The 27,838-nt window shown below is 37.2% G+C and overlaps 1 protein-coding gene across 1 annotated transcript in view; it reads left to right on the top strand.

The window, feature by feature from the left end:
- Nucleotides 1-27,838, top strand: part of MAP3K15 (mitogen-activated protein kinase kinase kinase 15) — a 74,332-nt gene that overhangs the window by 24,169 nt on the left and 22,325 nt on the right. The window contains exons 10-19 of the mRNA XM_029285989.1: nucleotides 546-653; nucleotides 1,444-1,493; nucleotides 8,885-8,980; nucleotides 10,426-10,513; nucleotides 14,227-14,360; nucleotides 16,241-16,368; nucleotides 16,784-16,914; nucleotides 17,221-17,326; nucleotides 20,743-20,900; nucleotides 24,412-24,595. Coding sequence (XP_029141822.1) covers nucleotides 546-653; nucleotides 1,444-1,493; nucleotides 8,885-8,980; nucleotides 10,426-10,513; nucleotides 14,227-14,360; nucleotides 16,241-16,368; nucleotides 16,784-16,914; nucleotides 17,221-17,326; nucleotides 20,743-20,900; nucleotides 24,412-24,595 — 1,183 coding nt within the window. The remainder of the gene's footprint in view (nucleotides 1-545; nucleotides 654-1,443; nucleotides 1,494-8,884; nucleotides 8,981-10,425; nucleotides 10,514-14,226; nucleotides 14,361-16,240; nucleotides 16,369-16,783; nucleotides 16,915-17,220; nucleotides 17,327-20,742; nucleotides 20,901-24,411; nucleotides 24,596-27,838) is intronic.

Below are 27,838 nucleotides of genomic sequence, written 5' to 3'. Positions count from 1 at the left end.
ATGTTGGAAAAGATTATAGTTCTCAAGCAGACTTCTAGCAAGCCAGCTAATGTGGTGTTTCTTTGAAATGTTTCCTTTTCATGTTTCCATGCTTTGTACCTTTAAGAAATGCTCTCTAACTGAATTTCTCTTATTCTTGGCTTCCTCAATCTGTCAGAGAGATCTCCTGCCATGAATTGAATGTGGCAATTTCAGGGAGCTACATTTCATTTTTTTTTCATTAGTTAGAGTGCTTTATATTAATGTGTTTCTGTTGGTTACTAGTTTGAGAATTGGTGGATTGAGCTGTAATACATTCATCCATATATACCTAAAAATGCAGTTAATACAAGGGATGGTATGAACTAAAGCAAATCTTTTCCATTGAAATAACAAAAGGTTGTCTTATTCAAATTTATTCAAAAGCCCCTAAATTCATTGTGCCTTTGGTCTGTAATAATTAGGCTTAGGATTATAATGCAAGAATTATGTTCCTCATTTTGAAATTGAATGATGGCTAGATATCAGTTTTAATACATGCTTCAAATAAAGTTTTCTTTATTTAGGTATTGGTGATAGAGCCAACCAAGATATATCAGCCTGCATATGTTTCAATCAATAATGAAGCCGATGAGAGGACAGTTTCCCTTTGGCATGTGTCCCCTGCAGAAATGGTAAGATTAGCTGGGCATTTTCTTAATGCTTTAGACATGATTTATTTGAAAACAATCATGCTATTCTTTTAAGAACTCCTAATGAGTGTTTCATAAAAATGTTTTAAAAAGAACATTTTATTCCTAATTCTTCAGAAGAAAAACAATGTTGCAAACAGAAAGTGTCCAGCATTAACTGTTATTAAGTATTCCTGTTTATTTTATCTTAAGATCCTTTAGGGACAATTTTTAACATTTAGAACTCTCAAGATTTCAGTTTCACAGAATTCTTAGTAGTATACAAAATTAGATTTATTGCAATGGTTTCACTTTCCAATTGCAGATTTCTGTAAAAGAATTTGAGTTGGTTTATAGAGTTTAAACAACTTTACACCTTATAAACTTTGTGGATGCTTTTAAGTTTCTCAGCTTTAGGAATTTTGATTTCCAATCCATTCATATCATAACTTGGAAATGTTTATGGATGACCTTCATTGAGGAAATTATAGGAATGCAATGCAAATTGTATTTTGCACCTCTTGGTATTATTCATTAATTCACTTTGCTTCTGGAGAGATTGTCTGGACTGGACCTAGGAAACCTGCTATCACATCACTGTGATCCCATTTGAATAACCACAGGGTGGTACCTGTGAACTTGTGATAAGGCACAATGATGTGTATTATTTCACCTTACTATCTTAGGTAATCTAAAGTCAAAACGGCAAATACTGTACTGCAGCAGGCTAAGCCCAAGCAGTAAGAAATTATTTGCAGTCTTGCTTCAAAACTATGGTTTTATTTCTTCACAGAAACAGATTCATGAATGGAATTTTACAGCTTCTTCTATTAGAGGAATAAGGTTGGTATGCTTTTAAATGGTTTCTCTGATATTTGTTTACATTATAAACATAAAAGCTTAGAGCACCTAGTTTTAAATGAAATAAAATTGAGAAAGTATGTTTCAGATATAAACAGTACAGTATAACCTGTTTAAAAAAAGGTATTTCATAACCTTTTTTTGCTATCTTTAGCAAGTTCATTTGATGTTATGAAAGTTTGATAATACAGGTAATCCCCGAGTTACGAACATTCACTTTATTCTCATTTGAAGTTACGTGATAAGTGCCCCCTAGTGCTTACGAGCAACTCCCGAAATTACTAATATTGCAGCACCACGGCAGTTGTTTGCCCTTATGAGCGACTGCAGAGGCTCTGCAACATTCACCCTGGTTATTCCCTCCCTCCCCACCCCCGAGCCGGGTCTCCCTAGACACCAGGCCTTCAATACTCACCCTACGAAGATTGAGATCCTTCACTTTCTTGGCTGCTCCAGGCCTTTAGTGAGTTCACAGAAAATAGAGGCCTAAAGTAACGCAAGATCATGTGAGATCAGTGGGGCGAGATCTCACGCAACTGATCTTGTGTGATCTCATGGTACTTTAGGCCCCTGTTTTCTGCAACAGAGAACAGAACCGAAGCTAGATGATGCTTCCCCATGCCTCTGGAAGCTGGATTGGGGCTCCGGAGGCCTTTTCCAGGCCGCTTCGGTCTGGATCTGAGGCTGGGGGAGGCTTTTGTGCCCTGCCATGGCTCAATCTGGGCTCCGGAGGCCTTTTCCAGGCTGTTGCCGCCCAGATTTGAGGCCAGGGAACGCTTCCGCGCCCCCCGTGGCCTGATCCGGGCTCCAAAGGCATTTTCCTGGCCTGATCAGGCCATGGGGAGGCTGCGGAAGAGTTCCCTAGCCTCAAATCCGGGCGGCAGTAGTCTGGAAAAGGCCTCCAGAGCTCAGATTGGGCCACAGAGGGAGCGCAGAAGTGTCCCCTGGCCTCAGATCCAGGCAGCAGCAAGAACCGCAGCAGAGAGAAAATGGATCTTTCCCAGGTGAGTCTGGCGTGGCAGGAATGGAGGGGGAAGCATGAGGTATCTTAGTGGGCTGGGAAGGCCTTGGGGGCCTGTTCCATCACTAGGCCCTCCATGGCTTTCCCCAGCATGAGATACCTCATGTTCGCTTAACGAGCCGCATGCGTCTTAATGAACAAGGAAGTGATCTCATTCAAGGTATAAGATTCATTCCCATGAGTTTTCGAGTTAGGAGTGGAATGGGCAGGCTCCATTACACTCGTAACTCAAGAACTACCTGTACTTCTTTCTTAAAGTTATAGTCACACATTTAGTAGAGACCTTTAATGAAGAATATAGTATAAACATTCTAAAAGAGGAATCCTAAAAGACTTGCAGATAATTAGCCAAAACTCAAAGTTATGACTATGAGTTAATCTTGTATTCCCAATTCTTATACTATAAGTATCATTATAAATTTGGCCAGGATAATAGAACTGAAGAAGTAGCATAGATTGCTGTAACATTCTTTGTACAGCTGTCTTTAAAGGCACTTCTGTTAGTATAGCATATTAGACTATGTGATAAGTGTCTGTATCTCTAATGAATCATAACAAATTTGAGCTATTCTAATAGCTTTTCTATTTTCAAAATGATTCTCTAATATGAGATCATATATGAATTAGATCCTAGGTGTCTTTTCTTGTGTAAACCTACATACATACTTCAATCCCCTATGTGAATATCAGTGTTTATTGAATTTTGATGTTGTTTGTGTTGTCAGTTTTGTATGGTTTTCTCCGTACAAGGTTTTCTCCCTTCCTATGTGTGACATCATCTTGAAAGACTGTTTCTGTATTTTTTTCCAACTGTTTAGTGCTATTAGATTATGCTTATCCTTTTAAGAGACTAAAAAGAAAACAGATTTTTCAAACAAGTACTTTGAACCCCTTTTAATTATATGTCATTTTATATAAATGATTTTGGAGAGATCCTCTTCAGAACATCTGTCAGTGTTAGCTTCTTTAAGTGTGCACTTCACCATATTGCTCTCAGGTTCAAACTGTTATTGTAGATTGGTAGCAGAGATAGATATTGATTAGTCTTTCTTTATAACCTCTAAAAATGTCATTACTTTCTTTTTTTTTTTTTCAAATATAAATTTTTATTATTTTCATCATAAAAAAAAGCACATCACAAATAGATCACAATGTAAAAACCCTACCCCCCCCNGAAAATAGCGGAGGTGGCAAGTGGAAAATTTTAGAAGTTACTTGAAAAGTCTGAGACATCGGAGATATAATAGGTCTTAAAATTGAAGGCACAATTTTTGTCAGAGCCATATTAACAGTAAATTTCCAGTTGTAAAAAAAATCTTGTAGGCAATTCAGCCAAAACAAGTAATACACAAATTCAAAGTAGCAAAAGTTACGAACCGGAAATCACTTTCACTTCTTGCTGAAAAGTATCAATCGATCGCCATTTTAAGTTCACTTTTCCTCAGACCAACACAAGTACGGGGAAAAACTTATTATCCAAGTTAGAGTAAAGTCCAATATAAAAAACAAACTTCCAAGGTTGGTTCGTCTGCTTACAAACTGGACTCATGGCTTCTTGTAGGTGGCTACCATGGCCAGGATAATTTTATACAACTTCATGTTGTGTGCCAATCGCACCTGTTCCTGAGGAAGAGACTCTGCCATAGTCTCTCAGACCTTAGTCATCTCCCAAATAGATTAATTCAATGTATTTTATATGAGGCTGAAGAACAATTCAAAGCAGCAACTGATGGAAAATGAAGCATTACAGGCAGTTATTGGCACTCCTTCGTTGCTAGTTATATAGGTTGCCACTGGGTTTCTGGATCCAGTTTGAGTTGCTGTTAAGCCTTTCATGACATGGAGCTACGTTATCTGAGGAACCACCTCTTCCAAATTGTATTTACCCATTCTATCAGAACTGACAGAAGAGGAATGCTATGGGTCCTGTCTATTATGTAGTATCCATCTGGCAGCATCCAAAAAATGAGTCTCCTTTCTCATGGCATGTGCTCTTTGGATCATCATTCCTCTGGAGGTTAAACTAGCCCCAACCCTGGTGGTCTTTTGTATATTTTGGAAAATCTGATTATGCCACTAGGCACGTGGATCAGAACATGTGGCACGTTCCACAGGATGGTTATTTTGTTGGTTATGACAGTTTCCAACACTGGCTAAAATTATGCATTTTTAAATGCTTTTATGTTGATGTTATTTTTATGTTTTTAATGGTGGTTCACTGCCCAGAGTCACAATGTCAGGAGGGTGAGGGCATATACATTGAAATAAATATAGTTCTTTGTTTTATTTTTTGTCTCAGCTCTATATATTATGTTTCTAACCTTGTTATTGAATTGTATAATCCTCACCTAAGAAATTCATTCTGGAAAGAGGACTTTGCCTATTTTAATACCTATAAAATTTTACTTTTATCAAATACTTCAGTTTCTTGATAAAATGCTAAGATTGCTCATGCATGGTAAACTGTTTGCAAAATAAAAAAGGAAGAAATTTCTGGTTCATATATTCTATCCTTTTTGTTTCCCATTTTGCAGATACACAAAAAGCCCAGTGCAATAAATAAACTTACCATTCCTATGTTTGAATGTGCATTTTAATCTATGCTAATTTTACACACAACAGTTGCTTCAGCCAGATCCTATTTACAGTCTTTCCACAGTTAGAGAGACATTGCTATTTTCCTGAAATAAACGTTTCTGTATGAAACCCCTTAGTTTCTGTGTGTTCTGGTAACTGACACCATCAATGGAATGCCAAGCACTGTGTTTATCAAAGAAATTAGAAAGTTCCAGACATGAATTCAGTACCAACTAGGAGAAGGAACTTCTAACTGAGCAGCCTCAGAAGATGAACAGCATGATAGCAAAACCACTCTATTAGGTGGCCCCACCAAAACTGAAGTCAAATCATAATATGTGTTCAGAAAGTCAGACATTCATAATGTTGAAAGCCAAGTATCAAACTTGAAATTCTATCAAGAATAAAGCAATCCTGTTTGTAATATTTCTTTTTTTTTTTCTATTCTCAATCATGTTTGGTCTCCTCTGTATCCAAACAGGAAAGTAAGTCCATACATATGTATCAATAAAAACAATTTTATTTTTTTTCTGAAAAATGAGGTAGAAGAACCTCATTAGAGCCGCTTCTAGGAATTAGAAAAATATTTCAGCATATTGGAGGTCAAATTGTAACCGAGAATTAAAATAAATTCTAAAGGTGAATTGCTTTTAGAGTCCATGCAGTGCTAAAGTTCATACATTCTAGAACGGAAATTAAATGTCCTTTATGCATTCACATGTAAGAAAGCAGAGAATACCAAACATTTGTCAAGAATATTTAAGACATTGGGACTATATTTGTCTTCATTGTACATACACATACAAACATTTCCCAATTTCTACTCCTTAAAAAGACCTCAAAGAACATTTCTGTACAAAAATATTTTAAACCTGAGATAGAAAAGTAAATATTTCAGAACCTCACCAATGAAGAGCAGTTGTATGTTTCAAGGTCAGCCTTTCAGGTTTGCATTTTGAGAAAAAGACTCAATAACTCATCAAGGCAACATCTTACCCTGTTTCCCCAAAAATAAGACCTAACTGGAAAATAAGCCCTAGCGTGATTTTTCAGGATGCTCATAATATAAGCCCTACCCCAAAAATAAGCCCCAATTAAGATCATCTTCCAGAAGGATGCATTTAGTACTGTATTTTCCCCAAAATAAGACCTAACTGGAGAATAAGCCCTAATGCATCTTTTGAAGCAAAAATTAATATAAGACTCGGACTTATTTTGGGGGAAATGCGGTAATAAATTCATTCAAGCACGAGGGAAGGAGTTTTGCTTATTCAGTGTCTAAAATCTTATATCCTAGACCTTGTTCNGAATCCTCGGGGCTCCGGAGGAGTTCTCACCTACATCGTCCATATAGGACGACTCGGGAACTCAACTCCTACCCCGGGCAGCTCACCTATCCCCTTATGCCCAGGGGAAAGGTATCAAGCCGTTTGACAGCTGATGCTAGCTGTCAAACCGGCTTTTACGCGAAACAGGCGGGAGGCAGCAAACAGCTGCGACCGACGACGCCTGCCACCGGAAGTCCCCTAAAAATGTCATTACTTTCTCTTGTGTTCATCCAGAGTACTATGATTTCTTGTTTCATGCAAATTGCTTTTGGACTGACTGCAAATTTCAGCAAGGTGGCACAAATTATTGTTATGTAATTACTGATAAGATGTTAATGTTTTAGATGATAAGATGTTAATGTTTTAGATGGGCCTGAATATTGTTCTTTTTATCCTGATAACATGTTTCTTTGGCAAGAATTACTAAATATTTATTAGTTCAATTTATATGGCCACCCACTTATATAAAGTAACTCTGAGTAATGAACAAAGTGAAAAAGACAATTTCCACTAAAACCAAAAGATAACATAACAAAGAAGGCATGTTTCCTGGGATCCAACAAATGACATTGTTTCACTGAAGATGCCCAAAGTACGTCCATACTACCAAATCTGGTGGGTCAGGTAGAAACCACCATAGAGAGCCATCTCCTCTATGCCATGTAGAGCTTTAAGGATAAAAACCAACAACTTGATTTGCACCTGAATCCATTGGGAGCCAGTGCACTCACACAGCAAAGATGTTACATAGGCTATTCCATACTGGGGTGCATCCAAATCTGCACATGCTTCTCCATTATGAATACTTTCCAAGGACAGCCCCATATAAACTGTATTGTAGTAATCCAGTTGACAGATGACTTAGGTATTGGGCACAACTAGCATACAAAATGTGCTTATTCTGATTCTCAGATATTACCTGGATAAATATTACTAATAACTGTGGAAATTAATGATACAATTGTTTATCTGTACCATAAATTCTTCATTTTAACAACAGTTCTTTGTCTCTTTGAATGATTTTAATATGAAATCAAAAAGCAAATAAAACAGAATTGTAAAAAATACAAGCAGTTATAACATTGAAAAACTAATAGTATCTTAGCCAAGTCTAGGCACGCATAATACTTTTTCAATGCCCCTGAAGATTTTTATTTTTTATCATCATTCTTTATCATTGTTTGTTATGAACTGATGATCTCTGACAACAAACTCATTTTTTTTCTTCTATTCAACCATGTCTGATTCTTGGACATTGCCTGGACAAATCCCTGCAGTTTTCTTTGCAAGATTTTTCAGAAGTGGTTTGCCATTGCCTCTTTCCTAGGGCTGAAAATGACTGGCTCAAGATGGGGCAAGAACTCCCAATGGTTTCAGGTGCAAATCAAGTTGCTATATTGTGTCTGAAATCCATGAGCCAACGAGCCAAATAATCTGCTTTTTCCTTTGGAGCTTCAGCCCTACTCCTTCTCACCAACCTTCTCCAGAAAGGGAAGGCTGAAGATTGGATAAAAATTGTCTAGTACAACCAGGTCCTGTGATGAACTTTTCAGGAAGTGTTTACTTTGTTCACTACTCAGCAGGTGACCCACCTCCTTTCTATATTTAACGTACAAATGGCAGAACTCAACATCCTAAGGAACCTGTCCGCTTTCTCAGGAATAATCAAAACTCTACCCAGATAACTTAAATGTGCTTTGCTAGCATGAACCTGAAAATGTCTTAACGCTTAATTGGATTTGAATCTATGAAGAATACTAGCATAGTAAAAAAGTAACCTAACAAAGTAAAAGCATCAAAATAATTTTCTACAATCAATTAGAGATATGCATTTTACAACATTTAAATAGGATAGTTTCTTTTAAAGTCATGGAAATACAATTCATTTAGTGACTGAAGGGCACTGAAAAAAGCTGACTTATGACCGTTTTTCACACTTACAATCGTTGCAGCATTCCCATGGTCACGTGATCAAAATTCAGATACTTGGCAACTGACTCATATTTATGATAGTTGCAGTGTCCCAGGGTTATGTGATCACTTTTTGCAACTTCTGGCAAGCAACGTTAATGGGGAAGCCATTTAATAACCATAATTCATTTCAATTTTCTTGCCAACGAAAGATTTTTAAGGGTTGTTAGTTGAGGACTCCCTGTATTTGAACTTCTCACTGAGAAAACCTGAGAAATCTTACATGACTTTCATTGTTCCAGCTGTATCTTTATGCTTTTTTGGTGAAATTTTATCATTATCTTTAAACCTGATAGCTCTGGCATGGAAGCTATTCTTTCTATAAAATATTAAAGGAAGCTTTTCAAAATTATGAAATATTATATCTGGAAAACTGAGCTACCCATTATTTTTACTTAAATTGATTGATTTTCTACATTTGTTTCTTTATCTAATCTTATTCTTTATCTAATCTTATTTTCATTGGATATTTGCAGCATATCTAAATTTGATGAACGATGCTGTTTCCTCTATGTGCATGACAACTCTGATGACTTTCAAATCTGTTTTTCTACAGAGTGTCAATGTAGTAGGTAAGAGGTTTGTTTGTTTTGTTTTGCTTTGTTTTTACCAGTGATCAAAATAATTCATACAAATGTTACTAACTTTGATACAAAACCAGCATGAGAAGGAATAAAGCAAATAAGCTTTGTCCTGTTTTGCATTTTTTATTTTATATCGATTTCAATAAATATGATCAATGAAAAAAGTGATGAAAATATATAAGATAAATTATTAATTGATATTACATTATAGGTGTGATTTCTGTTTTTAATGTTTTTTCTAATTGTAAGGAAAAATATTCATAACATTCTAAATTTCTATTTCATTTCAATTTTCTTGTCTTAATGAAAGTTTTTTAAGAATGTTGGTGATATAGTATCTGTGTGAGATAAAGATAACCCCCGAGTTACGACAGTTCACTTAGCGCCCATTCGAAGTTACGCGATAAGTGCCCCCCTAGTGTTTACAACCAAGTCCCGAAATTGTGAATGTTGCAGCATCACAGTAGTTGTTCACCCTTAACGAATGACCAGAGAGGCTCTGCAATGTTCATCCTGTTCCCCCCCCGCTCCAAAACTGCTTCTCCCTCCCATCCTGCTGCGCCTGACTCACTTACCTTGCAAAGATCGGTCTCATCTCTGCCATGATTTCCAAGAGTCAGCTTGGAAATGCTTTGTGTGCCGAGAGTGAAAGGTTCTGGGGGCTGTGATCTCGTTCGACTTAAGGTACCCATCTATTTTTGGAGAGAATGGGTGCCTGAAGTCATGTGAGATCATGCCCTCCCCCGAACATTTCATTCTTGGCGCAAAAAGCATTTACAGCCTGTAGGCTGGAAGGGAAATCGTCCTACTCTCCTCTCTCTCAAAGGCAAAGAAACCGCAGGAGACAGATCTTTGCAAGGTAAGTGAGTCCGGCACAGCAATATCAGTAGATGAGGAAGGCCTTGGGGGTCTGTTCAATCACTAGGCCCCCCCATGGCCTTCCCCACCCTGAAATATCTCATGTACTTTTAACAACCTGCACATTTGATTAGCAAATGCGTAGATGAAAGTAGGGAGTAATCACGTTCAAGGTACATGATTCACTTCTACAAATCCTCGAGTTATGAATAGAATTAGCAGGCTCCATTACATTTGTAACTTGAGGACTACCTGTACTGTTATTTGATTCTGCCTTAGACAGTTATATTATTTGGACTGTCCCTGATTTAAAACAATAAGCACAATATTTATTAAGTATATTTGAAATTATGAAGTATTTTGATGTAGAAGCATTTTAGATCTATTATGAAGGGTATTGCAATATCATGCTTGTCTCAGTATATGCTAAGGGAATCTGTAAGGCATGTTGGCTTTCTTTGTATGAATTATACATAAAATGTATAATGGACTTATACATAAAATGTTTAATTCTGGTTGAGCAGGCAAACAGATACTTTTTTTGCCTTTGATTGTGAGATGTATATTGCTTTCAGATTCTGTGCTTTGGTTAAGGAGATCTTAACTGATGCTATAGGAAATACCCTGCAACTTGAAGCAGAGATTGATGGTGATACATTGGAAGTAAGTTGCAATTACTGAGATAAAGAAACAAGTCTATAATTCTGTTTGTTTCTATTATATATACTAGGTATATTAATGTAAGAAATAAATAGCCTTTCAGTTAAGAGAATTTACAGTCAATCTGTACTTACCTTTACAGATTAAGCAGATTTTTTCTTTATAAATAAAAGATTATGTTTGTGTGTATGTATTTTTCCTGCAATATGACAGGAAAAAGTTAAATATTAATGATATCCTTATAAAATAAAGATGTAGTTTTTCTTTAAAAAATGTTACATATTTTTCATCATGCTTAATAATCTATATTTTTCACAAACTGCATTAGCCTCAGTACTTTAAGCTTTTTTTCCTGAAAAATTGATTTCATGATTTCAATAATAGAAACCCAGTTGATAATAATTTAATATTAAACCCTGAGTAAAGATCCTTGAGATTAGATATTTTAAATGATTGATGTAGCTAATATTTATATAGATTTGAAATAATAGTTACAGCAGACCTTATAATGTATTGTTCAGTGTTCATATACCCAAATCTCTTTATCCAAAACCGGAAACAATTATAGGAAATTATAATTTGATTCAAAGCCTCAGATTTATGCTTCCCAAATTGCCTTATACTTTATTTCCTGATTTCTTCTATCCTTTATAGAAAAGCTGATCAAAATGTCCAGTATATAACTTCTAAAATATTTAGGGATAATATTTCATTCTGCAATGTTTTAGGTCAGAGTTGCCCATCTTGGAAACTTTAAGAAGCATGGACTTCAATTCCCAGAATTCCCCAGCCTGCATGGTTGGTTGGGAAATTCTGAGAGTTGAAGTCTAGGCTTCTTAAAGTTGCCAAGTTTGGGAAACCCTGTTTTAGATGATGTTTTCTCTTGCATTTTGCATAGACTATTTGAACTCTGTGATGCAAAAATTGTTAAATAACAAACTATCAAAACAAGATTTATTAAGGACAACAACAAGAGCAGAAAATTGATGAAAAAGGGGATTTTTTAGTAATTCCAGATAAAATTATATTTGGGTGTATTATAGGAAATTTATTAGGAATTTTATAAAGATCTTGCCTGCCAGAATACAGAGTTCTGGCTACATGGGTGAAGTCAGTTGTGGGGTAAAACAGATCCTTGTGGGTTTACCTTTGACTTCCCTTTTTTAATAATATTTCATAACTTGTTAATTGTTTTATACATGAAAGCCTAAAGTATAGCATAAAGAAATATACAACTTTTGTTGATTAATTCACAAATCCTGTGTTTCTATGTACCTTCTGTCTACAAAGTGCTTAGACAATTTAGTTGATTTGTCTGTCCATTTACTCTTTGAGATGCTAACATCTACAAAAACCCTATAATAAAACGGTTGTTGTTGAATTGTAAATAAGGTTTGACTACATTACAATCTTCCTACCATAGCCAAGGTCATATAAAACAAATCAATTTATTCTATTCTTTGTTAAAAATCAAAATGTTTCTATAGTATCAAATTGCTATGGGAATATTTTAAAATCCTTTGACATACTCTGGTTTAGATTGATTGCTTAAGAAAATGGAGTAGATGCCTATGTTCTGGATCCCAAGACCATGGAATTTCTCCTTGCACACAATGTTTTTACATTTGTATCTTTAGATATTTTGCAGAAACTGGGACTGTTATCCTAGCATAAGTATCTGAGGTTACATAATACAACTCTGTTATTAATGTACTAAAATAAAATTCAGAGAAACCTAAATTTGGCTCAAGCTACCACTGTACTATACTGTACTGCTTTGTAGCTATGAAATATGGGGTGTGGCAAAACATTGTTTTATTACTGAGTAAGAATGCTGATCATATAAAACAACTCAGAAGGAAAAACAATGAATTGCTGAAGCCCCCAAAATAAAAGTGTTGGAAAGATGAGATATAGTAGTAATGCATATTAGAGTATACAAGGACTTTGCTAATATGCTCTGTATGGAAACAGAAAGCTTGAGGAGATTGAGGAAAACTTCAAGGACATACTGCAGAGCTATTGTATTCCAGAGAAACTCAGAGAAATCTTGAATAATGATTTGTTGATGTAAGTGAAATAAGCTGACAATAGTAACATTGGGATAGACACAAGTACTATCATTTTTAATTGAAATATTTTCAAAATTGTTCTGCCTTTTTGATTTACATATAAATTGGATTTTTTGCTCTGTATATAATTAGTATTTTTGTTTACGCATATTTATACAAGTATTCCTTATTAAGATTTCTCTGATTCACACAAATGGATTATCTGTGAAAAATCTGTATAAACTCTCTAGGTAATACACAAATGTTTGATAGAAGCCCTACAACATGCCTATGGAGATTCTTAGTCATCCAGGTCATAGTTAGCCCAAAGATGGATTTTCACAAAGCAACTGGACTTTGTTTTTCTCTTCAAAGAAAAACAAGAAAGTCCAGTTGCCTCATGAAAAAGCATCTTTGGGAGCCCTACAACATGGTTGCCCAGGGCCTCACTGAGTGAGGAGGAATTGTTTTGGGCTGCATATAAAATATATAAAATAGTTAATGTATATAAATAACAAAATTCCTTTATTTTTTAATATTATTTATTATCTTGTAGTGCTGCATTACTAGCTATCCAGGGCTGCAAGTGGCCCACGATCTGTGGGTTGGACACGCCTGCCCTACAATATTCATGCTACTCTGTATTGTGTAGCTTCTCTTTTCCTAAAGAATTGTGCTAGGTAGTTACATAGGTTGCGTCATCATGCATTGAGTTTGTTCTCACAGTTATACATTTTTTGGAAAGATTATTCTCCTTTTGTTCATCTTATGAAGACCAGGCTCTTCTGTAGACAAGCTTGCCAATTGCTCATGTGCCAAAATCACAGAAATCTGATAAAAAGGACTGAATACCTGCTTGCAGTTGCAGTTCTTGGCATGTTCATTTGTTTCTGTTTCTTTCACTACTCTTTTGCTCAATCACAGGCTTTGACTTTGTCTCCTGTGTTGGCCTTAGCAACCAAAATGTTCTGGAAGGAGTTGCACCTATTAATTTGTTATGCATGAGATGAGATTCCCACCAAATATTTCTCTTGAAAGTTCTGTATAATTCATGTATGTGAATTCACGGGTGACTATTTGGAAACTGCAGTTCCATATAAGTAATCAGTTTTTATAATAATTCAAAACTTCTACTTGGTCCAGTGAATAATTTGTGTAAGTTATATTTATATAGCATCAGTTTTGAGGTACATTTTGCCACTATAGTGATGTTTTAGAATGTGTCGTCATTATATACTAGATTTTTTAAATTCAAACTTACTTTTTTTTTTCCAGTTACAGATTTTTCCATATCCTGTGGGCCAAAACAGATGATGTAAATAAAATAAGCAAACATGGATATAATCTATTTTCTGTTATTCCAGCATTTTTCATTTTTCACTATTTAGATCAAAACATTTTTACCTACGATGGTGCATTAATGTCTTTGGTCAGCTGCTCTCTGTGTTGATTAGAACTAGTAGTTTTTTTCAATTACACAAACAGGTTTTTAGAGCTTTAGCGACCATCAAACATTGCAAAAATGATTGATTTGTAATTTCCAGAATGCTTGCTAAATTATGTCAATAAATTGTTAATCACGTGTATTAAAATTGGTTTGATGATTTTACTTTTTTGTTGTTTTGGAAGATTATTTTTGAATGTTATTTTCTTTTTTGCCTTCAGTATGAATATGACTATGATGAGAATGGAGATAGAGTTATATTAGGGAAAGGAACCTATGGAATAGTTTATGCTGGAAGAGATCTTAGCAATCAAGTTCGAATAGCCATCAAAGAAGTGCTAGAAAAAGATAGCAGGTAAATCTTGATATTTTTCCTAATGGTTCTGGGAAACACAATATATTAATCTTGAGGACAGATTTTAACATTTATCCACAATTTTGGAGAGTATGTGTTTACTCTCTCTTGATTATGAAATGCTAAGAAGGATACTATGAATTAATTTCAAGTCATTCCTTTATAGTAAGCAAATTACAGTTAAGTGTTCAGTGAAAGAAAAGTCACATTGCTACATGTTTTGAGATAATGGGCAGGTGAAGATCTAGATCACTGCAGTCTCATCCCCATTGGCAGACTTTTGCCAATACAGCCATAAACTAGAGCAGTGGTGGCAAACCTATGGAACGCGTGCCAGAGGCGGCACTCAGAGCCCTCTCTGTGGGCACGTGCACCATGCCCTGGAGATGGCAACTGTCCCTCTTCAACCAGCCGCCTGCTAACTCGGCGAAGTCCCACGTGGCCGGATGCATCCCGGCGCGGCTGGTTTCCCTCCCTCTGGTCCTGTCCCTCCTGGCCTTGCATGCTCTCCTTTTCCTGGGCACGACCCACTGCATCGCCTTCTCAGCTGTCGGCCAGACATCCAGCTCAGAGGCGGCTTCTTTGAACTGCTGGCGGTGGGCTGCGGAGCCCCAGAATGTGCCGGTCAAGGGGCTGGCAGGTTGTGGCTGCTGACGGACACCATCAGCCCCCATGCGCTCGCTGGCCTCTGTGTGCGGGGGCCAATGGTGTCAGGCAGCAGCCGCCCTGGCCCTTGCCTTGCCCCATGGCAATGGCACCCCCGTCCTTCCTCACCTCACCCCACAGGACGAGCCTCCTGTCTACTGCCCCACCTGCCAGAGACCCCCTGGATCTCCCCCAACCCTGCCCACCCCCCACAGGCATCCCTCCCCATGAGCAACATTGACGTGACCACACCCACCTTGGCCACACCCACCCAATCTACCATGACCACCACAACCATGCCCACCCAGTGGGCCACGCCCACCTGGCACCTGGCGATAAATAAGTGGGTTTTGGGTTGCAGTTTGGGCACTCGGTCTCTAAAAGGTTTGCCATCACTGAACTAGAGTAAAGAGCAAATTCACATTGCTCCATGGTTGAAATTACATGACCAAGGTGAACTAGAAGATATTGCAATTATATATGCAGCGATAGGAAGGGAAAAATAAAATACAGTATGTTAGCTGACTTATAATTTGTGAAATTATTCAATATGTTTCTCCTAATTTCTTGCTTAAATAGTTTTCCTTGTATCTCCTGGATAAAGGAACAAAAGAATATTCAATTTATTGAGACCATATTTATCTGCATAAGTTTGCTGAAGCATTATTAATCATTGCACAACCTTTGCTGCTCATTATGTGACTTTATTCTACTACTTTAAAAAAACAGAAGTTACACATGTCAACTGTCCCATTTGTCACATTCAATCAAATAAACTTTTGGCTATTTTAAATCACCAAGAGTGTAGCTTTATTGAAAGATCCATCTAGGTACAGCAGAATCAAAGTCAGTTCTGGGACTTTCTTACAAAACCCCACATAGGGTTTTCCTTTCCCCCCTCCGGGCCCCCCACAGTTTATAGTTCACCAATTGGATTCACTTCTTTTGTTTTGGGAAAAGACTGTCTGCACTGCTCAAATATTTCATAACTTGACCTTGGTGGATAACTCTCACCTGTGACAGAAGGCTCACTTGCATTCCAGTAATTCCATCCCCCCTTAGGAATTCACCCACTCCCTCCCTTGCTGTTTGGCAAACCAAGCGACAGCAGCTGCAACTATGGAGTCAAATCAGCTTTGACAACACATGTAATTCATAATGTGATTTATTTAGGCTAAAAGGTTTTCTTCTACTTTCTTAAGACTCCTCATTTTCTCTATATATCTTCATGATAGATATTCTCAGCCACTGCATGAAGAAATTGCTCTTCACAAATATCTAAAACACCGAAATATTGTTCAGTATCTTGGTTCTGTTTCTGAAGATGGATATATTAAAATCTTCATGGAACAAGTTCCTGGTGGTTTGTATTTATTTAATCATATATTACATATAAGTAGAAATCAGAAAGAATTTAGAATTCAGGCTCAAATAATTTGTATTTTAAACATTTGCGAAGGTATTACGTTACCTCTAATTATATTGGAATTGACTCAGTCCAAATAAGAAAATGCATCCAACCTCTCATGCTGAATCCATGATGTCCTTCCGTATCACAGTGCAATTTATCTTAGATAAATAGAATCAGGTTGCTAGAATTATTAGACTCAGACACAAAATGTTCGTTTTTGATTAGCTCATATTGAATTTTTGCAAATGATTGTCTAAGAGTAATACTGTACTTATTTTTGAGAACTTTATTTATAAAATACATAAAAATCAAACTACATCATATTTATAATCTGAGTGACTTTACAGCTTATTTTTTTCTTCTATAGGAAGTCTTTCTGCACTCCTTAGATCAAAATGGGGACCAATGAAAGAGCTCACCATTAAGTTTTATACCAAGCAGATACTAGAAGGTTTGAAATATCTCCATGAGAATCAGATTGTACACAGAGACATAAAAGTGAGCATATATTGTTTATCATTGCAGGTTTTAAAAAATAAATATTTAAGAAGTGTTACCATTCTACTAATGATAGGAATCTTCATAAATTTCTTCTATGAATATCTAATAAGACCTGGAGCATTCCCATTCACCATTTCCCTATGGATTCTCTTTGCAAAGTAGATAGAGTTAGGGAGGGAAACAGCCATTTTTGCTTCTGATCTGGAATAAGTGATGTGATATTAGAGGCAGAATTCAGACAGATTGTTTACCATAGTTCCTGGAGATTTCAATACATTACACTTATTTTCTATTTGTCTTTAGGGAGACAATGTTTTAGTTAATACGTACAGTGGAGTAGTAAAGATTTCTGATTTTGGAACTTCTAAACGCCTTGCAGGAGTCAATCCATGTACAGAAACATTTACAGGTAAGAACAGAAATGTTCTAGAATGTGTCTATTTCATTTTGTAGGTAATATCCTATTTGGTCACACATGGAACTTATTGACTACCAACAGTAGTCAATGTATGTAGAAATAAATAGGGAGGATAGAGAATAATATCCTTCAGTTAACTTTTCATTATTCTACCAATACTCTCACTATTTAGTAAAAAGCTAACTTAAAAAGCATAGGTATTTATCTATTCAATAGCAGAGAAAATGGTCTTGACCTGTTATAAAACTTTTTTCTTCCGTTCAATTGTGTCCAATTGTCAGAGATTGCCTGGACAAGTCTCTTCAATTTTATTAGTAACATTTTTCAGAATTGGTTTGTCATTGCCTGCTTCCTAGGACTGAGAATGTGACTAGCCCAAGATCACTCAACTGCCTTCATGCCTAAGTGAGGACTAAAACTCTTAGCCTCCTGGTTTCTAGTTCAATGCCTTAACCACTACACCAAATTGGCTCTATAAAAACCTTTATGGTTTATAAAGAAGGTACAAAGTACATTTGACTTCATTGCCAATAAAGAGAAGCTATAAGTATCCAAAATACGTTGTTTCCTTTATTTGACATTTGTATCAAGGTTCATACTGACTGCCCCAGGCTTTGCCAACCTGGTGTTCTTTAGATTCTTAGGGCTGGGTCTCAAGACAATTTTGAAAACTGCAGTCCAGCACATCTGAAGTGACCAAAACTAGTCTCTCTGTGCAAACAAAATTGCAAAGGCAGATTGGTATTCATTGGGGCCTAGGTGGGAATGGTGAGTTGGTGGCTTTGGTCTTTCAAATCTCATAATGTATTTGAAGGCATTTAAGCTTTTATAAAATCATTTTATCAACCTTGCCAGTATTTTATATCTTCTATTTTATGTAATAATCTTAGAGATTCTGCCAAAATATATTTGTTCATGCATTTATAGTCCAGATTTTATTGGAGCTTATGTTCAAATAAATGTTAAGTTAGGATTTCTGTATCAAATATTAAGCAAAAACAAAGGAAACTGTTCCTATATAGATTCTTTTTCAATGAAAAAAAAACTGCAACTCAAAAGTTTTTTTTCCAATTTATTCTTTTTTTCTGCTTTTTAACAGGGTACTGTTATATGATGTCAAATAATTCTTAACAATCTTTTTGCTTTTCTTGTTTTCACCAATTTTGAATAATATCTTCCTATTTAATAATGAACAAATTGGTAAAGAGGTTAAACTGTAGGCTTTTATTATTAATATATGTTTTGGCTTTTTATGGTTTTAAAAAAGAATCTGTATTGTGAATTGCCATGGAACTTAGCTATTAAAAAAATAGCAAAAAAAACCCTTGTTTGCTCCTATTCTTCAATATTTATTTAAAAATGGCATTATTATTATTTTATCCTGCCTTTATTACTTTTAAGTAACTCTAGGTGGTGAACATACATAGTCCTCCTTCCTCCTCACTTCTTTTATTAACTGAATTAATTCATACTACTCACTCTTTTCTCCTGTTATGATCAAATCCATAGACCTCCACACCTCATAGTAGTCACCAGATGGGCCCATACATATTGATCTCTGCTGCCAGTCATGGTGTTGATGGATTGATGAGTCACATAAAGTTGTTCTTATGCTATATGCAGTACCTTTGTTAATGAATAAGGACAGCAATAATCCATTTTGACAACTTTTAGTGAGAACAAGCCGCACCAAAGCTCATTTTTAGTCCTAGTGTGCTTTCATAATTTTATTGGAGATAAATAACATCTAAGATCTATAATTTAAATGCTACCTTATAAGCCATTATACTGGTCCCTTCTGCCTAATTTATTTGTACAAGTATTACTCATGCAAGCAATAATAAATAGCTGCATTCATTGCTGATTAGGTTAAGATAATTTATACACCAGACTTCTTGTTTTTTTTCAACAAACCAATTTCACTTAAAATCCAAATAGTTTTAATATGGTCTGTTGTTATTTTTTGTTGTTGTTGTTTGCCAACAATAATTCACTAACAACCCCAGTAAAATTCTGAGAGAATTACTGCTGGATAAATGGTATATTATTACAACTTTTAAAAAATTACACAGACTATTATAAAGGATATCACCTTAGAAGAAGTTTAAAATTAATCCAGGATTTAGAGAATGATTGGGTAACATGAAATGCCATGGCTTTATTCAAGTTGAATAAGTGAAAATCTGGTCAGCAACCTGGATAATATTCACTAGAATATATTCACTGAACATATATTCCTATTCAATTCAGGAATATATAAATAAATGTAGGTATAACTATTTTTACACAATCATCTATTAATTTATGATGTAAGAAAAATAGTCTAGTTTTAAACATTAGAAAAACTAAAGAGATCATTGCTGATTTCAGAAAAGGCAGGCACAGCCACACTCCTCTATGTATTAATGATTCACTTGTGGAGATGGTTAGCAGCATCAAATTTCTGGGTGTGCAACTAATGAGTAGGTTGGCTTGGTTGCTCAACAGCGAGACATTGGTGAAGCAGGCACAGCAGCCCCTGCATTTTCTGCATCGCATGAGAAAAGCACATTTTCCTTCCCCTGTCCTTACCATTTTCTATAGAGGGACGATCGAGAGCATCCTGTCATATTGCATTACAGCCTGGTTTGGAAGCATCACTGCTTCAGACAGGAAGGCGGTGCAGAGAGTGGTGTGGATGGCAGAAAAGATTATTGGCAGTTCACTCCCTTCTATCCAGCATATAAATGTTGCTTGAGCAGGGTCCGCAGAATTGTGTGGGACACTACATATCCTCTTCACAACCTGTTTTCCTTGTTATCTTCTGGGAGGAGGCTTCATGGTATCCGAAGCAGAACATCCAGATTCAGTCACAGTTTTGTTCCGTATAGTATTACTCTTGTGAACTCTCAAGCTTCCTCTTTCCACTATGTATTCAAGATGGACAGTGATTAATATTTATATTTATTTATATGTAAGGGTATAGGTATATACATACGTTGTATATGGCATGTTTATATATGTATTATGTATGCGTACACCTTTTAGAGCAGGCAACAGAATTTCATTTTTAATGTGTGCCAGTGTGCCCACAGTAAAAAATGACAATAAAGATTATCTTCACAAGTTTGGTATTTAATAGCACATTTTTTCATTGTATAATGTTGAATAATTAAGCTTCTGAATATGCACCTAGAAGATGCACTGAAGCATAATTTTTTCAATATTATTGGAAGGAACTTTTTTCTTTTCCATATGTAGAGGCAAACATTTAAACAAATTGTAGTAAAACAGTCTAGCAGTCAAGAGTTACCAGTATTGACACTGGTCTACCTGTTAAATTCATCTGTATTATAACTGCAGTTTAAATATTCAAAGTAGAGAATAGTCTGTTCACATAATGTTTCTTTTATCCTCCTTAATTTTAGGTACTTTGCAATATATGGCTCCAGAGATCATTGATAAGGGCCCTCAAGGATATGGGGCACCAGCTGATATTTGGTCCCTGGGATGTACTATCATTGAAATGTCAACAGCAAAGGCTCCATTTCATGAGCTTGGGGAGCCACAAGCAGCAATGTTCAAAGTAAGAACTGAATTGAGACTTAAAACAAAAGTTGTCTAAATATGTTCACCTTTCCTGTTAAGTTAGGAAATGTACAGCCAGATCAGCCGAATCAACCCTGGTGATCAATGAATAGAGTGACAGATGTTGCAGCAGATTGTCCTCACATCCAATGTACAGCAGTTTTGCAACTGCTAAATGTTCTAAGTTGTCATCATGAACAGCCCATGCAGAATAAAATATAGTTATGAAGATTCTTGTTACAAGGAAATAATAATAATAATAATAATAATAATAATAATAATAATAATAATAATAATAATAATAATAACTGGAGCACCACTTGAACACCATTGGCATTGACAAATTCGCCATTAGTCAATTGCAAAAGGCGGCCTTACTAGGAACTGCCTCCATCCTGCGACGATATTTGTAATAACATCAAACATCCACATCTGCCTATCCCAGGTCCTTGGTAAGGACTCGATAGGTAGACAAAATGCCAAATCCAGTCTGAACATCTGGCTGACTGTGCGATGATCCAATAATAATAATAATAATAAAAATAAAATAATTAATAATTAATAATTAATAATTAATAATTAATAATTAATAATTAATAATTAATAATTAATAATGATGATGATGATGATGATGATGATGATGATGGAAGGGAGCTTGGAGGTCATCTAGTTCAACCTCTGGCTCAGGCAGGAAACCCTATACCATTTCAAACAAATGGCTGTCCAATCTCTTCTTAAAGACTTCCAGTATTGGAGCGTTCACAGCTTCTGGAGGCAGGTTGTTCCACTAATTAATTGTTCTAACTCTCAGGAAGTTTTTCTTTAGTTCTAGGTTGCTTCTCTCCTTGATTAGTTTCCATCTGTTGCTTCTTATCCTGCCCTCAGGCGCTTTGGAGAATGGCTTGACTCCCTCTTCTTTGTGGCAGCCCCTGAGATATTGGAACACTGCTATCATGTCCCCCCTCATCCTTCTCTTCATTAAACTAGACATACCCAATTCCAGCAACTGTTCCTTTTAGCCTCCAGTTTAACCCTCTAATCATCTTTGTTGCTCTTCTCTGTACTCTTTCTAGAGTCTTAACATCTTTTTTACATCATGGTGACCATAAGTTAGTGTTACAAAACAGACTTTTTGTAAGAAAGGAGTCTATGTAAGAAATAGCATTGAAAGAAAGTACAGCTGGATTCTGCAACGTGCCTATAAAAAATGAAAATTTAAGTCCATATCCAATTTGATAGAGACATAAACTTGGCAAGTCTGCTTTCTGAATGATCTGAGGAAATACTATAAACAGAAACTCTGGTTTAACTAGGTTAAGATTTTCAGGCTCTAATCCTTCTAGCCCTCATTTATCTGATCAGTCCTTCCATTTATTAATTCAAGACAGAGACCCATACATTTAGTAGCTGGAAAACTGAGTTGAATATTACTAAAACATTGATAACATCTTATTCATAACAGGGAATTACTTCTGCCACCTGTTTCAGATAGATTCTTAAACAGTATGGTAATAGGTACTGTAGCCAAGCTCCTATCTAATGTTGAGAAAGTGCCTTTATTACTGCTGTAGCAGTAATCATAATGTGGCCTTTTCTTTTTCCATGGGGATAAATTCAACTCATCTAATGAAGATGGTAGCTTAAATGTGCACTACACATTACCTTAGAATGTGGCTTGTTCATTCTGACTTAATGTGGTAAGTGAACCCAATTATTGTGCATGTCTTATGAGGTCCTGTTGGTTTACCAGGGGAGTTGTGATATTTGCTTTATATTCATGCTGTGTTGTTCCGTCCCCTCTTGTACTTGTATTGGGACATCCCATACATGTATATAAACTGATTTTGTATTATGACATCACTGCATAGTTTGTGTTATTTTCACCTGCTCAGATGCATCTCTATTACCAGAAATACCTAGAGTTAAGGTACAAAACTGGCTCCTAGCTAATTTCATCCTGTCAGGCAGGGGGTCAGAAAATAAATGTGCTAGCAAAACAAAGAGTGAAAGGAATCATCCATTAATTAGCAACTTCAGACAAACAAGAAACTGGAACAAAAATAAAGATGTTCCTACCTCTGTCTTTCTCTACTGCCCGGTAAGTTACAAAATGCTGAGACTCAATATAATTGAAGTCACACTCTCCACAACTAAATCAGTATAACAATTTCCAGATATTTTTCAAGAAAAGCTCTGTGTAGGGTGTCTTATAGTTTTGAAGACAGGTGCAGATAGTTGTTGACAAATCTGCCCAGCTCAGGAAGGATCACATCTGGTGTGGTAGGCAGCCTTGTGTTAAACATTCATTGCCACAGCCACCTGCAAAGCAAGTGACAAATGAAGATTGGGTGACTTGCAGGTGCACTGAACCTTTTAAAGATTAGGGTATCCCATTCAAAACATGCTGAATCCTAGTCCCTGGGTAAGTTTCTTATTTATCTTCTGAGTTTCTGGATTTAACTTCAGCTTGTTTTCCATTATCCAGTTTTGGCTAGGGTAAGAAACTGACTTTTGCTGAATGCATTTAAAGATAAATTGCTATTGTAAATGTACAATAGTGGAACGGCTTGCCTTCAGAAATCGTGGGCACTCCATCACTGGAGATTTTTGGAAGAGACTGGACAGTCACTTGTCTGAGATGGTATATGTTCTCCTGCTTGAGTGAGGGGCTGGACTAGAAGACCTCCAAGGTCCCTTCCAGCTCTATTCTATTCTAAATCTTGATTACTGTAACAGGCTGTTTCAATTTACCCATTTAGCTGCTGTTGTGCCCTCAGATCAGTTCTCTTTAATTAGGTTTCAAGATATTTGTGTATAGTTGTATTTGAGAACAGTAATCATGGTGGATGGATTTGAATAAAAAAGGTCAAGATCTTTAAAAGTCTTTGTGAGAAGTTTCACTGCAATTAAAAAGTTATAGTCATTTTATCTGTGTCCTTTTAAATTCTTATACTTTTGTGCTTGTCTATGACCATTTACAGTATTTTAATGCTGTAAATACTTTAATTGGTAACTTATAAAATACAATATTGTACTACATAAAAGTTAAACTACAATATATAGATCGATAAAAGATTAGAAGCAAATATTGTATCTACAGCAAAAATAGCATTGTTTTCAGATGTGTCTTTGATAATGACCTGATGTCTTTGTTGGAACCTCTCCTTGGCCAGAAACTCGTGACCTAGATTTACTGGGAACTTGGCTATTCTTCAAATGTAATACCCAATATGAATGTGAAGCCTCAGGCTTGGACACCCTGTTTTAGTACTGGGACTTCAGAACCAAATTCTGAAGTATTCAATAGATCAGCTTCATAAATGTTAGTTATTATTTTAGTTCATATAATTTGAGACAGACCATAGTTTGTAATACAGTTAACATAAGCTTCAATTAATTGAAAAACTTTTATTTCTCACTTTTACTACTTTAATGCACACAATAAAACAATCCAACATTGAATTAATTTTTAATCTTCAAATAACACAGACAATCGTTATTATTTACAGGTTGGGATGTTCAAAATTCACCCTGAAATCCCTGAATCACTTTCTGCTGAAGCTATAGCTTTTATCTTGCTCTGCTTTGAACCTGATCCAAATAAACGTGTTACAGCATCTGATTTACTTAAAGACTTATTCTTAAAACAAGTGAACAAAGGCAAGAAAAATAGAATTGCATTCAAACCTTCAGGTAAAACAAAAAAAATCAGCATGTGTTCAGCACAGCTAAGAATTATGTAAGAATAATGAGATAAAATTGATTGATTTCCATATGTGGCAAGATTTCCATATGTGGCAAGAATTTATAGATGAAAAATATGCTTTCTTTGCAAACAATCCATATTTAGTCTCTGGCATGGCCAGAGAAGTTTGACAAAAAAAAATCCTGTCTGACAGCCATTGTCAATTAACGCTTTGGGAGTATAAATCACCATAAAGTAGCTTCTTCTGCTTATATTGTACAATTAACGTTATGGTAATAACCACCCCCCTAAATGATCTGTACAAAACAAGAGTCCTGGGATTTATTAAATAAATGAAGAAGAAAATTATGAGCAAATTTTCCATAGTGAATAGTATTTCCTGGATAAATCTTAGAGCTCTTGTTCCCTTAAGCATGGCTTTATATTGAAAATGAGAACAATTGAGATGGTTATAGTCCAAAATTGGGTGAGGACTTAAAGTAATTCTAAAACAGTGATTTCTGAGCAAGCATTGATTTGACTTAACTGTGGAAGAAACCTTACACAAATTTCAATACAGGTGGTTCTTGACTTAATCATTCATTTAGTTACATTCATTTAGTTAATCATTCTTTGAAGTTACAACAGCATTGAAAAGTGACATCTGACCATTTTTCACACTAAAAAACTGTTGCAGCATCCCCATGGTCACATGATCAAAATTCAGGTGCTTTGCAACTGGCATGTATTTATAACAGTTGCACTACTCTGGTGTCATGTGCCCACAATTTGTAATCTTGTGGCATGGCTCCATTGGAGCCCGGTTCCGAGGAGGATGAGAAGATGGAGGAAGATGGCGCAGCCTCTCTGGCCCAGGAGGAACGACCGGAGGAGCAGGACGAGGCAGTCCCAGGTCTCTCCAGACTCAGAATGGTCGCTAGAGAGGAAAAGAGGGCACAGGATGACCAAGCAAGGGGGGGAGGAGATGGAAATGGCAGAGCAGCGCAGAGGAGCAACAGAGCTCTGGAGATGAGCAACTGCCTCCCCCGCCCGAGAGCGGAGAACGGAGAGGAGGCGGAATCAGTGCCTGGGCAACCCGGCTACTTGGGAGGAGGACACCCCGCCCCACTTCACAAGGCTCACCTGGAGAATAGGATTTAAGGAGATGCCATGGGGAGGAGTTTTTGTCAGGAACAAGTGTTGTATTTGCCAGCAACACTTGCCACAATTCAAGAAACCTTGCTGTTACCAATGACTTGCTGCCTTGCTTTGCCTTGCCTAGCCTTGCCATGTGCGAGTGTGCAGTGACCCAGCTCAGCTCCGGTTTGGGCTGCGACCCCGGCAAACTATGTGTTATGAAGATGCATGTGACCAAGTTTCCTGAATTGTTTTTATTCTCAGGACTGTGCTTCTCTCTCTCTGACTTCTAGCTTCAAGGAACTGCTTGAGGTGTATGCGCGTGTTAAAGCCTTGCTCTTGGGCTTAAAGTGAACTGTGGGATTTTGGGGAAGGTTGGTTTAATAAAAAGGATTTAGGCCTTCGCATTTACTGGTGTTGCTTACGTGCCCTTCCCCAGGTCATAACAATTTGTTCCCAACCCTAAACCCACTTGCTTCCCTTCACCGCGTTTCAAGAGAATGTACCCACTGTTGCTGGAGAAGATGGAGCAGCTCCTCGGGGACAATGTGCACTTTTCCCAGAAAGTTGCTCTTCTTTCCATGCAGCTCGGCCAGCTGCAGGCTGGGCAGCTGCATCGCAAATGCCCTGTGGTGCTTCTGGACAAATTTGATGGCTCATTGGCTCAACATTTTTGGACAGTGCCAGCTGTACATGAGCCTTCAGGCTGGGCAACTCTCCTGTTGAACTCTCCTAGTGAACTGACGCCTGACAGAGTTGCGGCAGGGCCAAGGGCCGCTCACAGATTACATTAGTGAATTCTGGGTTGTCAGCCCGGGCCTTCATTGAAATGAGGCTGCTTTAATGGACCAGTTCCAGGAAGGCTTGTCCCCTGAACTGCTGGATGAGCTTGCCCACACCGATTGTCTCCACACACTCCACGACCTCATGCCTACGTATTGATGCACGGCTCCAGCGGAGATAGGTACAACAATGGATGGAAACCTCACCAGCACCCACCAAGACAGTGCCAGTACCAGCATCAGAAGAACCTATGAAGTTGGGGGCCACCCAACCACACCTGACCCAAGCCGAGAAAGACTGACGGCACCCCGAAGGCCTTTGCTTGTATTGTGGTGGAGAGGGCCATATGGCGGTCAAGTGCCCTACCAAGGCAACCAAATTGGTGATGGGATCAGCATCGGGAAATGGACAGGGACCATCCTAGAGGACTCTGTAGATTCCCTGGAATGGGGAAAGCCCCCAGCCTCCACGACTGACTCCTTTGCAGCACCTAGTTCTCACAGTGATTGCCAGGTTAGGAAAATATGGAGGTTCAAGCCATGGTGGACTGTGGGGCCATAGCCAACTTTATGGATTCAGACTTTGCCACGCAGTGGTCCATTCCGCAGCAGCCGGTAACACCAGTTGGGAGCGATGGCTGCTTCAACGACACCCCTTTGCATGCAGATTGGGGCTCATGTGGAGGAATTGGCGTTCTACGTGGCAGTGACGCCACACTTCCCATTGGTGCTTGGGTTGGAATGGCTGCTGGCCCATGATCCGCAGGTCGTTTGGTCATCTGGAGTGGTGCAATTTACCAGTCCAAAATGTGCCACTCATCACCTTGCATACCTGCGGAAAGGGTGTAGTGGGGGGAGCTGGACTTGAACTTACTGGCAGACTTGGCAGACTACGGCAATGTGTTCGGGGAGAAGGAAGTGGATCAGTTGCCTCTGCAGAGACCCTATGACTGCCTGATCGAGCTCGTGCCTCATGCCAAGCTGCCGGTTGGCTGGATTTATGCGCTCTTTTTTTTTTTTTTTTTTTTAAACATCACAAATATTACACAATGCTATGAAAAACCCCCCACCCCCCACCCCCCCGGACTTCCCAAACCTAATCCCAGGATAATATTCAGATATAAGTAAACAAGTATTAATATCTCTAACTCCACAAAATGTATTGTTCTACATGTATAGGTAAAATATATTAAAAAGAAAAAAAAGAAAAACAAATTTACTAAAAACCTAGATTATATTCCACCACTCTATGCTTCTTTTGAATATAAACAATCCATCTTCTCCATATTAATAAAAATTGTTCGTTTGAATGATTCTTCAAGTAAGCCGAAA

Source organism: Protobothrops mucrosquamatus, unplaced genomic scaffold (assembly GCF_001527695.2).
Source record: "Protobothrops mucrosquamatus isolate PMUCROS unplaced genomic scaffold, P.Mucros_1.0 scaffold_198, whole genome shotgun sequence".
NCBI lineage: Eukaryota > Metazoa > Chordata > Lepidosauria > Squamata > Viperidae > Protobothrops > Protobothrops mucrosquamatus.
Note: the sequence above shows the minus strand (reverse complement) of the source record. Positions and strands in the feature narration are given on the sequence as shown.